At 43.7% G+C, this 15,769-nt stretch overlaps 1 protein-coding gene across 8 annotated transcripts in view; it reads left to right on the top strand.

Moving 5' to 3' along the window:
* OGDH (oxoglutarate dehydrogenase) overlaps window positions 1-15,769 on the top strand; it is a 481,925-nt gene that overhangs the window by 389,860 nt on the left and 76,296 nt on the right. For all 8 annotated transcript variants that reach the window (XM_054558872.1, XM_054558877.2, XM_054558874.2 and 5 more), the window contains 1 exon segment: window positions 7,541-7,789. In XM_054558872.1, the coding sequence (XP_054414847.1) occupies window positions 7,568-7,789 (222 nt within the window). In that variant the 5' untranslated portion in view covers window positions 7,541-7,567.

The following is a 15,769-nucleotide window of genomic DNA, read 5'->3' as shown; positions in this document are numbered from 1 at the left end:
GAAATTTGAACTTTTTATATCACTAGTTTGCCTTTTTTTCCTAGGCTACATATATATATATATATATGTGTACATATACATATATATGTGTATATATACACATGTTTATGTATATGTACACATATATATATACGTATATATATGTATATGTGAGCCGAGATTGCGCCACTGCACTCCAGCCTGGACAACAGAGCGAGACTCCGTTCGGAGCTCTGGAGTCTCGCTCTGTCATCCAGGCTGGAGTGCAGTGGCGCGATCTCGACTCACAGTAACCACCTCCCAGGTTCAAGCAATTCTCCTGCCTCAGCCTCCCAAGTAGCTGGGACTACAGGCGCCCACCACAACGCGCAGCTAATTTTTTTGTACTTTTAGTAGAGGCGGGGTTTCACCACATTGGCCAGGCTGGTCTCAAACTCCTGATCTCAGGTGATCCACCCACCTCGACCTCCCAAAGTGCTGGGATTACAGGCATGAACCACCATACCCAGCCATTTCTTTAGTCATAGATATACCTTCAAGTTTTTAAAGTGCTTTCATATTTGTGTTACAATTACAAAAAGACATTATGAGGGGTTAGGAGTAATTACTGTCTCCATTTTATGGCCCAGGAAAGCTCACACAGTGACTTGGTGTCATGTGGTCTCTGTTGGCCCAGGAAAGCTCACACAGTGACTTGGTGTCATGTGGTCTCTGTTGGCCCAGGAAAGCTCACACAGTGACTTGGTGTCACACGGTCTCTGTACCTGCAGGCTCAACAATTGTTTCCATCTAGCAATGAAAAAAAACTTTACAGTTTAAAAGTAATCCTCACTACTTCCCTCAGCTTATGTGTCATGAGGTGTCACTAGTGAAAGATAATAAATTCTTTGAGATTCTCAGCCAATAAGGGAGAATTGATATCTGTACTCTGTACATGAGTTCTTTGTATTACTACTAAAACAAAAATAATTGCAGGCATGAGACAACAGCCATAGGTCTGTAGCAAATGTTGTGTTCATGATTCATCAGAAGAATTGAGTCCGAAACTGAAAAAAAGAAAGTGGATGAGTTGTCCTTTAAAATGGTTGCCAGCTAACACTCATAGGGTTTAAGGATCATGTAATGATGTGTGGTTTTTTTCCCTCAAAGACTCATTTGCTGAGAAACAGCAGACTGTTTTTGCTAGGTCTTGCCTTTTTAATTACCCCCCTACCTAGCCAGTGTCATATTGATAGGCGTCAGTAGTTGGTTTATTTCCCTCATTCTTTGTGCCCTGGGATAGGGTACCTCCTACCTAACTGGAGAAATTCGAGGCATAGACCTCAAAGGCTTCATATTTCAGACAGAACCCTATTTAAGTATATCGTTTCCTAAGGGCAGGGCATTTAACATCTAAAAACTAATTTTCCTTTGGTTTTTACTTTTTTTCTTTTTACAACTTATTTTTCCCAAATGTGTGTGTTTATTCTTGCATCTTGAAATTAATGGATTACAACTTGTATCATTTTTGTGTACAGTGATAAGTTCAGTTACATTTTTTCTTACACATTAAAAAAATAACTTTATTGAGACATAATTCACATACCATACAATTCACTCATTTAAATTGTAAGGTGAATGTTTTTCAGTATATTAGAGGGTTGTGACACTATCAGCACAGTCTAGTTTTAGAGCATTTTCATCCTCTCCTCCCAAAAAGAAAGCCCTATATCCATTGAGTTACTCCTCATCCTTCCCTCATTCCTCTGCCCCAGCCCCAGGCAACCACTAATCTACTTTCTCTCTGTATAGATTTGCCTATTCTGGAATGTGATATTATTATCGTATATGGGTTTTTGTCCATGATTCCTGGTTATAACTCCCATAGTTCTTGTTATTTCCTAAGTAACTAAAATAAGCATGTATTTCGTTAAAGTATTTCTCCTTGGTTCCTGAAGTAGCTTCCAAACAGCTTCAGAGTGATAAAGGTGAAAGACAGTCTTTCGTTACAATGTTGAGGTGCTTTAGGCCCCAGAAGCAGGCCTGTGGCACTCCTTTCACCTGCTGCTTTTTCTCCCCAAGGGAGGCCATAGAAACTAAAAATACGCTCTAATATTTCTTCACTGTTCTGTCTTGGAGCTGGCCATAAAGAAATTCTCTGACCTACCTTGTCTGATTGTAGGTCACAAGACACCCACTTCAGGAGTCCTGCCTCACACCCACAGGAAGGAATCCTGTACAGAGAGGCCAAGAAGAATCTGAACAAACAGGCCTGGCTGGGTTTCCCCACTCGGTCTGTTAGTATTAGATCATACCCTTTTTGTCTGCTCACCTATCTACATGGTTATCTATGCTTCAGTCATGCATATCCAATGAAGTTTCCATAAAAGGCCCAAGAGGATGGGGTACAGAGAGCTTCTGGATAGCTGAACATGTGGAGATTCCTGGAGGGTGGCATGCCTGGGGAGGGTATGGAAGCCTCCTTACCCCATCCTACACCTTGACCTGTGCAACTCTTAATCCACATCCTATGTTATATTCTTTGAAAAAAACAGTAGATGTAAGTAAGTGTTTCCTGAAATTTATTGAACCAAAGGAGGGGGTCATGGGATCTCCAGTTTCTAGCTGGTTGGCCAGAAGTACAAGTAAAACAACTGGGGGCTTGCGATTGACATTGGAAGTAGGGGGCAGCCTTGTGGGATTGAGCCCTTGACCTGTGGTATCTGATGCTGTCTCCAGGTAGGTAGCAGCAGAATTGAATTGCTTATTGGTAGGGAGAATTCCCCACACATTTAGTCACAGAAATCTTATGTGTTGGTTGTTGTGTGAGAGCAGAGGAATAGACTCATAATATGTCTTTTGCGTCTGCTGCTTTTTACTGAGCAAAATGTTTTCAAGGTTCCTCCAGGTTGGAGCATGCACCAGCACTTCCTTAGTTTCATTGCAGAATGCTTTTATATTCTACAGATATAACATGTTTTGCTTATCCATTCGTCAGTGATGGACATTTGAGTTGTTTCTACTGTTTGGTTTTACCAATAATGCTGCTATGAGCATTTGTGTACAATTTTTTTTGTGGACATAACGTTTTCATTTCTCTTGATTATATATCTAGGAGTGTAATTGCTGTGTTATATGGTGACTTTATGTGTTTATTGGCTGTTAGTATATCTTCTTTGGACAAATATCTATTCAAATCCTTTGCCTATTTTTTGATTGGGTTGTCTTTTTACTGTTGCATTATGAGAGTTCTTTATATATTCTGTATATAAGTTCCTTATCAGATAATTGCAAATATTTTCTCCCATCTATATCATTACTTTCTTAATAAGTTCTTTGAAGCACAAAAATTTTTTTGTTATGTTTTGTTTTGAGACAGAGTCTCGTTCTGTCACTCAGGCTGGAGTGCGGTGGTGCGATCTCAGCTCACTGCAACCTCTGCCTCCTGGGTTCAAGGGATTCTCCTGCCTCAGCCTCCCAAGCAGCTGGGACTACAGGCGTGCATGACCACGCCCAGCTAATTTTTGTATTTTTAGTAGAAACGGCGTTTCGCCATGTTGGCTAGGCTGGTCTTGAACTCCTGACCTCAAATGATCCGCCTGCCTTGGCCTACTAAAGCACTGAGATTACAGGCGTGAGCTACCGGTCCTGGCCAGATTTTTTATTTTAATGAAATCCAATTTGTGGTTTTTATTTTGTTGTTTATACTTGTGGTGTCATAACTAAGAATACATTGCTTGAATCAGGGTCACAAAGATTTACTTCATGGAAGTTATAAAACTTCTAAGTATCTTATAGTTTTGTCTCTTACATTCAGGTCTTTGATCCATTTTGAATTTTGTTTGTATATGACTATGCAACTTCATTCCTCTTTAGACGTGGAACTCTAGTTGTCCCAGCACCTTCAGTTGAAAAGACTGTTCTTTTCCCTGCTGAATGGAGTTGGCACCCATTTAAATAGAAATATTCTTTTAAACCAAGCTTGTCCAACTCCCAGCCTGTGGGCCACATGTGGCCCAGGACAGCTTTGAATGTGGCCCAACACAAGTTTGTAAACTTTGTTAAAACATTGTGAGATGTTTTTGTGATTTTTTTTTTTTAAAGGTCATCAGCTGTCGTTAGTGTTAGTGTATTTTATGTGTGGCCCAAGACAATTCTTCCAGTGTGGCCCAGGGAAGCCAAAATATTGGACATCCCTGTTTTAAACCAAAAATCAAAACACTTGGATATTTTGGACAACTCAGAGGAGCTTTCACAAAAATTGTTTAAACAATTGAATGTCTCTACCAAATAACGTACTATTCTTAAAGTTGACTTAATATCAGTTACAGAATTCTAAGTTGAATTTCAAGACCTAATGTTGACTGGCTGGCAGTTTTCCTTCTTTTTGTATTTAATATATTTTGTTTGTTTGTTTGTTTTTAGAGATAGGGTCTCACTCTGTCACCCAGGCTGGAATGGAGTGGCACGATCGTAGCTCACTGAAGCCTTGACCTCCTGGGCTCAGGCCTCCATCTCAGCCTCTGTGGTAGCTGGAACTACAGACATGTGCCACCACACCCTGATAGCTTTTAAATTTTTTGTGGAGATGTGGTTTCACTATGTTGCCCGGGCTGGTCTCAAACTCCTGGCCTCAAACAATCCTTAAGCCTTGGCACTCCAAAGTGCAGGATTATAGGCATGAGCCACCGTGCTTGGCTTTTAATATCTTCTTATGCCGTTTTATGTAAGAGAGAAAGGTGAAGAATGGGTATTTACCAGAATTAGAAATGTGCGTTAGTGTTGGCTCTGTGGGTCTGTCAAAGTGTGGACAGCAAACAGCTGTCCTGGCCGTTCCTGGGTGGAGCTGAGGATGTTGAGCCATCTGCTGAAGGGCACCTCTTCCCATGAGTCATCTTAAGGGAAGTTTAAAAATCTCAGCTGGGTGCGGTGGCTCACGCCTGTAATACCAGCACTTTGGGAGGCCAAAGCGGGCAGATCACGAGGTCAGGAGTTTGAGACCAGCCTGGCCAACATAGTGAAACCCTGTCTCTACTAAAAATACAAAAATTAGCCAGGCATGGTGGCACGCACCTGTAGTTCCGGCTACTCGGGAGGCTGAGGCAGGGGAAGTGCTTGAACCCGGGATGGGAGGTTGCACTAAGCGGAGATCACACCACTGCACTCCAGCCTGGACTATAGAGCAAGACTCCGTATCAAAAAAAAAAGTCTCCAGCTGTCCTGGCAGCTCTGCTGGGCAGCACTTAACTATGTGTCAGATTCAGTGACTGCAGATAGCAAAATGTCATGATTTACTTAAAAAGGATCATGTTGAAGGGGCCACTTTGGGAAGAACAGATGAAATTGGTGTTTTACGATCGTCAGTTCAGTGCCTGTTAATTGGGCTATTGCAGCAACTGAATACTGATAGTTAATGAGGTGATGCTATTGTTTTCTGGGAGAAAACCCAACTCAGAGGCAATTGGGTGTTTAATATTGCCTAGATAATGACATTAAAGGAAAAAAAATGAACATTTTCCTTTGAGCCTGAGAAATGAAAAAAAAATAGCATAAAATGAAACAACAGTAGTATTTTTGCTGTCAATGTTAGGGCTGTTTGTCTTCCTTAAATATATCCGTGGAAAAACTTGGAGTGTAGTTGGAGGTAGGAAGCACTACTGAATTAACTTAAAACTTTTGATTTCTAAAGTAAAAACCCAGGGGTAAAGATTGCATTCCCTAATTATATCCAGAATATATTGCTTGTTTACCTTTAATTTGTAAGGAGCAAGTTTTTGTTTGTTGTTCAGTTTGTCTTTAAAGAATATGTTCTGCTGTTTACTTTTGCTGACCTATCTCTTCTCAGTGGAGCAGGCCAGAGGTGAAGCAGGACACTCTAAGCCCTCTGTCTTGGTGTCCCTTAAGTGTATTCTGAGCATATTTGGGCCAGGAGGAAGGTTCTGATAAATAATATAGAAGATATTTTTATGTAACAGTTATTTCTGGGTAATTCACACTATGTTTCAGAGCTTGGATTTTCTTCGGGTAGGTGTGGACATGGGGTGTAGTTCCAACTTTACAACCAGAGTACCTGCTTTGAGACAAATTCATGAGCAACCATGTAGGCCAGCAAGCACCTTTTTTTCCACAGGCAGCGTCCTTGTGAACTTTCCTCTTGGATCCTGACTCTGCTGTTAGTAGCCTATGACCTTGGATGAAATGTAAGGGAATGGAAAGTGAAGCTATCTGTAAAGTGAAAGAGCTGGCGCCTGCCTTATTGGGAGCCTCTGGGTTTATGCATGAGTCAGATGTGTAGAGTTGCTCACCATGGAGGGCCCAGGGTAGGCAGGCATTATTGAACAACTGCTCCATGTGCTCTTTTCAATCTTTGCAGAGCCCACCCATGTCTCCCTTGCCCAGACCTGGCTCCCCATGGCTTATGAAAGGGGGCTGAGTGCAGAAGGTGGCGGGCAGGACACTGGACAACCCTCTGTGGCTTTTCCTTACCCTTCGTAGTACCATGAGATTCTGGCTCTTCCCGTCTCTGTGTTTCCGCCTATGGGTCCTTCCACATGCAGTGCCTCCTCTTCCCTCCTTCCCATCCATGTCCTTTTGTCTTGAGACACACCCACTTGGAAGGAGCCCATCCTCTCACAGGGTCTGCTGGCATATTCTGCACCTCTCAAGTACTCAGTATTTCCTCTGCAATCTCTTCTATGTTATTTTTCCTCTGCTCAAGGGTAAATTGAGAATAAGGAAAGTATTTTTCTAATTTCTTTGTATTTTCCATAATATCGTAAGTACAGCAGGTACTCAGTAGTTTCTGGACAGATTAGAAAATGTTTTTCTTATTCTACAATTAATCCTAATCCTAATTCTAAATTAATTAATCCTTGTTGCCTTTCTTCTAATTGTTTTATATATATATAATATATAAATTTAAAGAACATCATATGTTTATCATCTTAGCCCTTAAACTAGATTTAATTTTTTTTTTTTTTTTTTTGGGAGACAGAGTCTCACTCTGTTGCTAGGCTGGAGTGCAATGGTGCAATCTCGGCTCAGTGCAGCCTCCACCTACCAGGTTCAAGCAATTCTCCTGCCTCAGCCTCCCGCGTAGCTGGGTCTACAGGCATGCGCCACCACACCCAGCTAATTTTTGTATTTTTAGTAGAGATGTGGTTTCACGATGTTGGCCAGGGTGGTCTCGATCTCCTGACCTCGTGAGCCACCGAGTCTGGCCTAGATTTAAATTTTTAAGTGAAGATGGTAATATCTGCAACTGTGCACTAACCTTCCTTGGGCTTGCACAGGCATCCTGTGTCAGTAGGTGCAAGAGTGTGTTTCAGTTTCACACAGTCACAGCTCTGTTGTGCTCTCAGGCACATGAACTGGTGGCACTGAGCAGGTAGCACTCTTGTGAATGCATTTATAGGCCAGGGTCTTTCTCCTCAACAATTAGAGTTGAACATGTTTTGTTTTTGTTTTTCTAGTAGCTTTTTTAAAAAAAATATCCTTTCTCTAGAGCATTAGGATCTAGTAGCCTTGTCTCCTAAATACTTGTTTTTAAAACCTTTCTTTCTTGTTTTCGTTTTTTGTACAGGCAGTTGTGAAAAACTTCAGGACAAAAATGTTTCATTTAAGGACTTGTGCTGCTAAGTTGAGGCCATTGACGGCTTCCCAGACTGTTAAGACATTTTCACAAAACAGACCAGCAGCAGCTAGGACATTTCAACAGATTCGGTGCTATTCTGCACCTGTTGCTGCTGAGCCCTTTCTCAGTGGGACTAGTTCGAACTATGTGGAGGAGATGTACTGTGCTTGGCTGGAAAACCCCAAAAGTGTACATAAGGTAAGGCTCGCAGGGCTGTGGGTCTGCCTCATGTTGGTGTGTTGGCATGTTCCTGACTGGTCACCAGGTAAGTGTGTGCGTCCTGAGGAGTCAGTGGGCAGACAGGCAGCTGGAGCACCGTACCAACCACCGTATCTGTATCAGACCCAGCATAGCCCCAGCAGAAGCCATGGTCCCTGGATTGGCGTCCAGCAGTAGACACTGCGCTTAACTCTGCGAGGATGTGAAGAAGCATGTGTGTGACCCTCCAGCATCTCCGCAAGGTCTGCTTCAGGATGAAGCTGCTGAAGAAAGAAGAAAGAAAGAAAGTGTGTGGAAAAGAGCAGGACCTCAGGAAGCTCCTCCATTCTAACTATCTGGAGAGGATACTTTCATTTGTAACATGCCTTAGTCACCTCATGTAATTTCTGTATGAATGGCCTTTTAGCTCATTATGTTCATTATTTTTTCCTGTTTGTTTCTAACTTCTCTGTATTACATATAAGGGCATTTTCTAAACTTTTCACCACATGATTGCTGATGTAAGTCATGTCTTGTTTTTTTTGTTTGTTTTTGTTTGTTTTGTTTTGTTTCAGACAGTCTCGCTGTTGTCCAGGCTGGAGTGCAGTGACGGGATCTCGGCTTGCTGCAACCGCCGCCTCCTGGGTTCAAGTGATTCTTATGCCTCAGCCTCCCGAGTAGCTGGGACTACAGGCACACGTCACCACGCCTGACTAGTTTTTGTATTTTTAGTAGAGGTGGGATTTTACTTTGTTGGCCAGGCTGGTCTTGAACCCCTGGCCTCAAGTGATCTACCCACCTTGGCCTCCCAAAGTGCTGAGATTACAGGCATGATCCACCACGCCTGGCCATGTTATACCTTGTGACAGAATTCCTTTATTCTGTTTTGAGCCAATAAATATTTATAGGTTTTGATAACCATTCCTTGATTTTCAGGGAAAGCAGCCAGCCTCCTGAAGGAATTGGGAAGGCAGTGTAGTATAGTAATAAGAGGGTAGGTCCCAGCGTTTCTAAGCTCCTGTGCCTCATCTGTAGGTGGTTGGGAGAATGAAAGGAGGTAGCATGAGCAAGGCACTCAGCTCGGAGGCAGTGCCTAGACAACATTGCTTATCTTCACTGTGGATTTGGCTTTTTTCCTACTCTTGAATCTTGGGAGCTTGTCACCAAAAGGAAGTCTGCTTCCACTGGGCTCCTGTAAACAAGCTTTCCCTTTAAGTGTTAGTGACACTTATGAATTTTTTTTTTTTTTTAATTTAGCTATGTGTGGTGGCACATGCCTGCAGTTCTAGCTACTCCACAGGCTGAGGTGGGAGGATTGCTGAAGCCCAGGAGTTCGAGGTTACAGTGTGCTGTGATGGTGCCACTGCACTCCATCCTGGGCAACAGAGGGAGACGCTGTCTCTAAAATTTAAAAAAAAGGTAGGGGGCCGGTATATTCCTATGACTGCTGGGCCACCAGGTCCCATTTTTTCAGGAATGCTACTTTGTCTCAGCCTTATTGCCCAGATCTAGCCCAGTCCTTCCCTGTTTCCATGGCAACCTGGGAGCAGCCTTGCTTACTGGGCAAGGTGAGACCTGGTTTTCTGTAAGAAATCTGTAGTTTATTTCCCTAGTCTGTAAACAAATTGCCCAGAAGAAGTGCTCTGTGAAACTGGCCCCTGCTTTTGATGTGATGTCATGGATGTTACTGAAGACTGTGGTTGCAGATTGTGGCAGATTACACACACACACACACACACACACACACACACACACACCCTACAGCGCGCGCGCACACACACACACACACACACACACACACACACACACACTACAGCGCGCGCGCACACACACACACACACACACCCACACCCACACACACCCACCCTACAGCACACACACACACACACACACACACACACCCACACACACACACACACACACACACACACACACACACACCCTACAGCTGCACATTATATCTAGAATAAAACTGAGCCCTGAGGTTTCAGAATCAAGGACTATTACTATTACGTGCCCAGGCCTATTCTTTTGCCTTCCTTTTCTCAAACATAACCTTTTCTTGGAACCAACCAAGTTGTTTTCAGTGATGTTAGGATTTGGAGTCAGTAGCTCCTAAATGGCAGTGCCTAGTGTCTGAAAGGTGAAGAGCACCTGGCTGAGACTGCATGTCCTTGTGAAGGTTTGGTCCTCAGTGATTCGTGGGTAAAAGGTGCACTCTGTGAGCGGTGTGGCCACAGTGCTGTGGACACTGGGCCTGTTGCCATCATAGCTGCTGCTGCTGGAAGCTTTTGAAGATGGTTTTTGTGGGGGCATGGTGGCTTTATGTCTTTATGCCTGTTTCTGTTGCTGGGAGTCTCCAGGGGGCACAGTGTGGGAATCACATGCATGCTCTGCCCCTCCCTGCTTGTAGAGGGGAGGGGACAGGATGGTTAAAAGTGGGCGTGCCGTCCAGCAATCCCAGTTGTCATCCAGCAGGGTCTTCATCACTCCTTTGCCATCCCAGACGGCCAGGTGGGTCCTCTTTAAGTTGAATTAGGCCCAGTATGTGGTGTGTGCATGTTTTTTTTTGTTGTTTTTTTGTTTTGTTTTGTTTTGTTTTGTTTTTGAGACGGAGTCTCACTCTGTCGCTCAGACTGGAGTGCAGTGGTGCGATCTCAGCTCACTGCAACCTCCGCCTCCGAGGCTCAAGCGATTCTCCTGCCTCAGCCTCCTGAGTAGCTGGGATTAGAGGCCTGTGCCACCATGCCCGGCTAATTTTTGTATTTTTAGTAGCGACAGGGTTTCACCATGTTAGTCGGCCTGGTCTTGAACGCCTGGCCTCGTGATCCGCCCGCCTTGGCCTCCCAAAGTGCTGGGATTACAGGCGTGAGCCACTGCGCCTGGCCGTGTGCATGTTTTTCAAGGGAGATAATCCATAACTTCTGTCCAATTTTCAAAGCATCTGTCACCCATGAAAGTTTAGGATCCATAGCCTTAGAGCTATTTCACTTTATTTGTGCTCTTATTTTAGATCACATAGTTTAAATAGAGATAATAATAGTTTAAATAGAGATAATAAAATTAGAAGTGCTGTAGGATTTAAATAGATCATCTATCTCATCTTCTGTTTAAACATCAGAAATGTCCTGAGGTCGGATTCCGTACTTATTTTCAGAGAGCTTATGGGGGGCTGCAAGGACTAAACTCATACAGCAGAAAAGGAACAAACTCAACATCTTCCTCTCCTGCCCTTTGGCACTACTTTCCCATTGTTGTTTTTATTTTTATTTATTTTATTTATTTTTTTGAGATGGAGTCTCATTCTGTCGCTCAGGCTGGAGTGCAGTGAGGTAATCTCAGCCCACTGCAACCTCCACCTCCTGGTTCAAGTGATTCTCATGCCTCAGCCTCCCGAGTAGCCAGGATTACAGATATGTGCCACCACGCCCGGCTAATTTTTGTATTTTTAGTAGAGATGGGGTTTCACCATGTTGGCCAGGCTGGTCTCAAACTCCTGACCTCAATCAGTCTGCCCACCTCAGCCTCGCAAAATGCTGGGATTACAGGCATGAGCCACTGCACCCAGCCCCATTGTTATTTTTAAATCTGTGTTTTATAGTGTTTCCAAGCATACATAACAGTAGAGAGAAGAGTAGATGATAAACCTAATGAGGAGACTGGTCACGCAGCTTCAACAGCTGTCTTAAAAATCTATTCCCTACCCCAGTGACTTTTTTATTTGTTGGTTTATTTGGGGTTTGAGGAGTAGACACTGGAGTATTTTAAGGCAAATTCCAGACCTGTGTCATTTCTGGCATAAATGCATTAGTGTAACTGACTGTTAAGTAATTGTTTTCATAACCACACCCAATAAAATTAACAGGCTAATTCTCTAATAGAATTTTTTCTCAGTGCATGTTTAAATATTTACTCTTCTCTTAAAGCTGCCCTTTTACATTTTGTTTTGTTTTGTTTTGTTTTTTAATTTTTATTTTACTTTTTTTTACATTTGGTTTTACACTTTATAATTGGTTGTTGTATTCCTTATTTTTAATTTTATTTATTTTTTAATTAAAAACTTTTTTAAATATAAGTAGGAGCCATGCCTGTAATCCTGATACTTTGGGAGGCTGAGGCAGGAGGATTACTTGAGTCCAGGAGTTTGGGACCAGCCTGGACAACAAGGCGAGACCTTGTCTCTATTAAAAATAAAATAGAAAGCTTTTTAAAAAATAAAAAAATGTAAATAGAGATGGAGTCTCTTTATGTTGTCCAGACTGGTCTTGAACTCCTGGGCTCAAGCAATCTTCCCACCTTGGCCTCACAAAGTGGTGGGATTACAGACGTGAGCCACCACACCCAGCCTCTTAAAAAAAACTTCTATTCTTAAAATGCTTAATTGATGTGAAAATTATATTTGTGGTAAAATATTTTAGCAAATCAGAGCTGCAAGTACCTTTTTTACCCTAAGTCTGCTCCCCAGAGCAGAATCCAGTTAACTAGCTGACCTGGGTCTGTCTCTGTGGTGGGCCCATCTGCCATCTCCCTTTTGTTCCTACCTTTGGTCCTGTCCTAGACTTTTGTCTCTGTTCTACTCTGGCATTTGTGCTCCTCACTGACCCCTCTTAAGAGCCTTCATCGGTGGCCTGGGCTGTCAGCATATGAAGCCCTCCTCATTAGGGTCTCAGCATATTTGAGGTCACATCAAATGGTGACATCTTACTTTTATGTCTTTAAGACACAGTCAGAGCTAAGTTATCCTTGTTAATGTTTAAGACAAACAGGTAATTGAGAACTGCTAAGCCCCCATGAGTCTGGGTGTTTTGTTTTGTAGGGACAGGTGCCCACCTACAGCTGTAGCATGGTGTTAAGTTCCTTGTGATGCATCTGCCAGGTTCTGGCCCTGCTGAGGAAGAGCCAGGATTAGGTCCTGAGGGAGTGGAAGGAGCTGGGGCCTGTTGTTCTTCTCTCAACAGTGCCTTCAGCAGCTGCCTTGAGGGTGCCATCATTGGCCCTGCTTTTCTTCTAGGCCCTCCTGGCCATTTGGCTTTCTCACAGCTTGCTTTGTACCTCAGGGCTCTTCCTCTGCTCTGTGCCTTCCTCTGCCCTGCCCACCTCCCTAAAGCCTGCCTCCCTGTTCTTGTTAACTGATGCCCTTTTCTTTTCTTTTCTTTTTTTTTTTTTTTTTTTTTTTGAGACAAGTCTCGCTCTGTCACCCAGTCTGGAGTGCAGTGGCGCAATCTCAGCTCACTGCAACCTCCGCTTCCTGGGTTCAAGCAATTCTTGTACCTCAGTCTCCCACCTAGCTGGGATTACAGACGTGCCCCATCACACCTGGCTAATTTTTGTATTTTTAGTAAAGACGGGGTTTCACCATGTTGGCCAGGCTGGTCTTGAACTCCCGACCTCAGTTGATCCGCCCGCCTCGGCCTCCCAAAGTGCTGGGATTATGGGCGTGAGCCATCATACCCGGCCTGATGCCTGTTTCTTGATGGTTTTTTCTTCTTGTACTTTTCACGTGTCAGCTCCTAAAGTGTGTACATGTGGTTGCTGCAGGAGGGAGGGGCTCTATGCGTTCAGATTACAGGTGCAGGCTGTTGGCCCGCTGCTAAGTCTGGCATCGCTGCTCATCTGTCAACACCATTCTGCTTCCTCCTTTCATGCTTACGAAACACAGTACTGGTATTTTCTATGAGTGAAACTAAGTGGAGGAAAAGCACAGATACACACTGTCCCATTATGGGGTGTTATGGGCCTTTTCCCTCTGCAGTGTTGAAACTGCCTTGGCCTCACTTTGAAAAATAGGACTATGGTACCCATGGTTCTCTCCTGGCCTGGGGCTCCTCCCATGGCAGGAGCCCTGCTCCAAGTTACCCTCCTAGCCGCTGCATGTGTGGTGAAGGGGCTTCCCACAGTGGGTATGTGGAAGTCTGATGTGCTCATAAGGAGATCTGATATGTTCACGTGACAAGGAACAGCTGTGTTGAAAAATCTGCAGAACACTTTGGTGCCACTCAAGTTATTTATTTCTGGGAATAATTCACAAGACACTTTAGGCAATGCCAGTTGGGTGGTTGGAATGCATTTTGAGTATTTTAATCTTTTATGTAATTGATTTATGAATGACTTATCAGAAATACATGTAGTCATTCCTCGGTATCTGTGGGGGATTGGTTCCAGGGCACACTGAGGATACTAAAATCCAAGGATGCTCATGTCCCTTGTATAAAATGAAATATAAACTATGCACGTTCTCCCATATACTTTAAATCATCTCTAGATTACTTGTAATACCTAATACAAGGTAAATGCTATGCAAATAGTTGTTATACTTCATTGTTTGTGGCAGCATCCCCAACTCCTCTGGCACCAGGGACCAGTTTCGTGGAAGACAATTTTTCCATGGACTGAGGGATCAGGGGAGGATGGCTTTGCAGTGAAACTGTTCCACCTCACATCATCAGGCATTAGTTAGATTCTCATAAGGAGTGAACCTAGATCCCTTGCATGCACAGCTCACAATCCGGTTGGCTCTCCCATGAGAATCTAATGCCCCTACTGATGTGACAGGAGGCGGAGCTCAGGTGGTAATGCTCGCTTGCCGCTCACTTCCTGCTGTGCAACCCAGTTCCAAACAGGCCACTGACCAGTTTGGTCTGTGGCCCGGGGGTTGGGGATCCCTGATTTAGAGAATAATAACAGGAAAAAAAAAGTGTACATGTTCAGTACAGGCAGTTTTTTACCAACTATTTTCAATCCACGTTTGGTTGAATCCATGGATGCAGAACCCACAGATACGGAGGGCTGACTGTATACATAAACTGCATGGTCTACGTAAATGGGGTTTCAGCGATGAGCTTTGAAGTTACCCCTTGATGATTTTTTGTTTTTGAAGATTCAGGAGGTACATGTGTGGGTTTGTAACATGGGTACATTAAGTAATGGTGGGAATTGGGCTTCTAGTGTACCCATCACCCAGATAATGAACATTGTACCCAATGGGTAATTTTTCAACCCTCACTCTCCTCCCACCCTCCCCCCGCCACTTGATAATCTTTAACTTCACGTGTTAAGAGCAATCTCAGCACTTGTGGCTTTTTGTGTTAAATCAGCTAAACTGACTGAGTGCGCCTTCTCCAACTTTAGCACAGTATTTCACTCTTAAGCAGTTTACATTTATGGTTTATTTAGGGTGATAAAATTATAACCTCTTTGAAACAACAGGAAACATGAAGCAACACCCTCACTTGTGTGGTAGTTTGCAGCTCATGACAGCTGTGTTCGAAGCCTGTGCTGAGTGGCGGCTGCAAGAGGAAAAGCAGTCTTGCCCTGTCATCCTAGCAGGATGATTAAATAAGTTTAAACAACAGTTAAAATTCTAGCTCTCTCTTCTCTCTCTCTGTCCCCCCCTCCGCCCCCTTCCCTCTTTCTTTTCTCTCTCCTCTCTCTCTCCCCCCCAGCCCTTAAAAAGAAAAATAAATAAATAAATAAAAACATTTAAAATTCTAATAGAACCCACTGAGCTTCTGAAGGGAAGTGCATTATGCTGTGCTATGAAGGAGCCCAACAGGGGCTCACGGTCACTCAGCAGGATGATGGACGCAGGCTTCAGGGCCAGGAGCCAGACGCAGCAAGAAAAGACCAAAAATTTGGGTTATGAGGTTCCAAGATCAAACCAAGAGGTGTTTGTTGATTTTGTTATGTGCTGTGGGAGCATGGACCCCTCAGCAGGTAGAAGGAGAGCAAGTTTGAGGATGTGGTGCAGGAGGAGTTGGGATCCCCTAGAGCAGGAGGGACTGAGGCCAGGACAGCAGGCATATGAGGTCACTGAGGCTGGTGGGAGGAGAGAGGCTTACTCTAAATGAGGATCACTGCATCTTTCGGAGCTTTTCTTTTTGAGACAGGGTCTCCATTACCCATACTGGAGTGCAGTGGCACCATGATAGTAGCCTCAAACTTCTGGGCTCAAGTGATCCACTCCCCCACCATTCCCCCACG

This window comes from Pongo abelii, chromosome 6, assembly GCF_028885655.2.
Source record: "Pongo abelii isolate AG06213 chromosome 6, NHGRI_mPonAbe1-v2.0_pri, whole genome shotgun sequence".
Classification (NCBI taxonomy): domain Eukaryota; kingdom Metazoa; phylum Chordata; class Mammalia; order Primates; family Hominidae; genus Pongo; species Pongo abelii.
The sequence above is the reverse complement of the archived record's forward strand: the minus strand, read 5'-3'. Positions and strand labels throughout refer to the sequence as shown.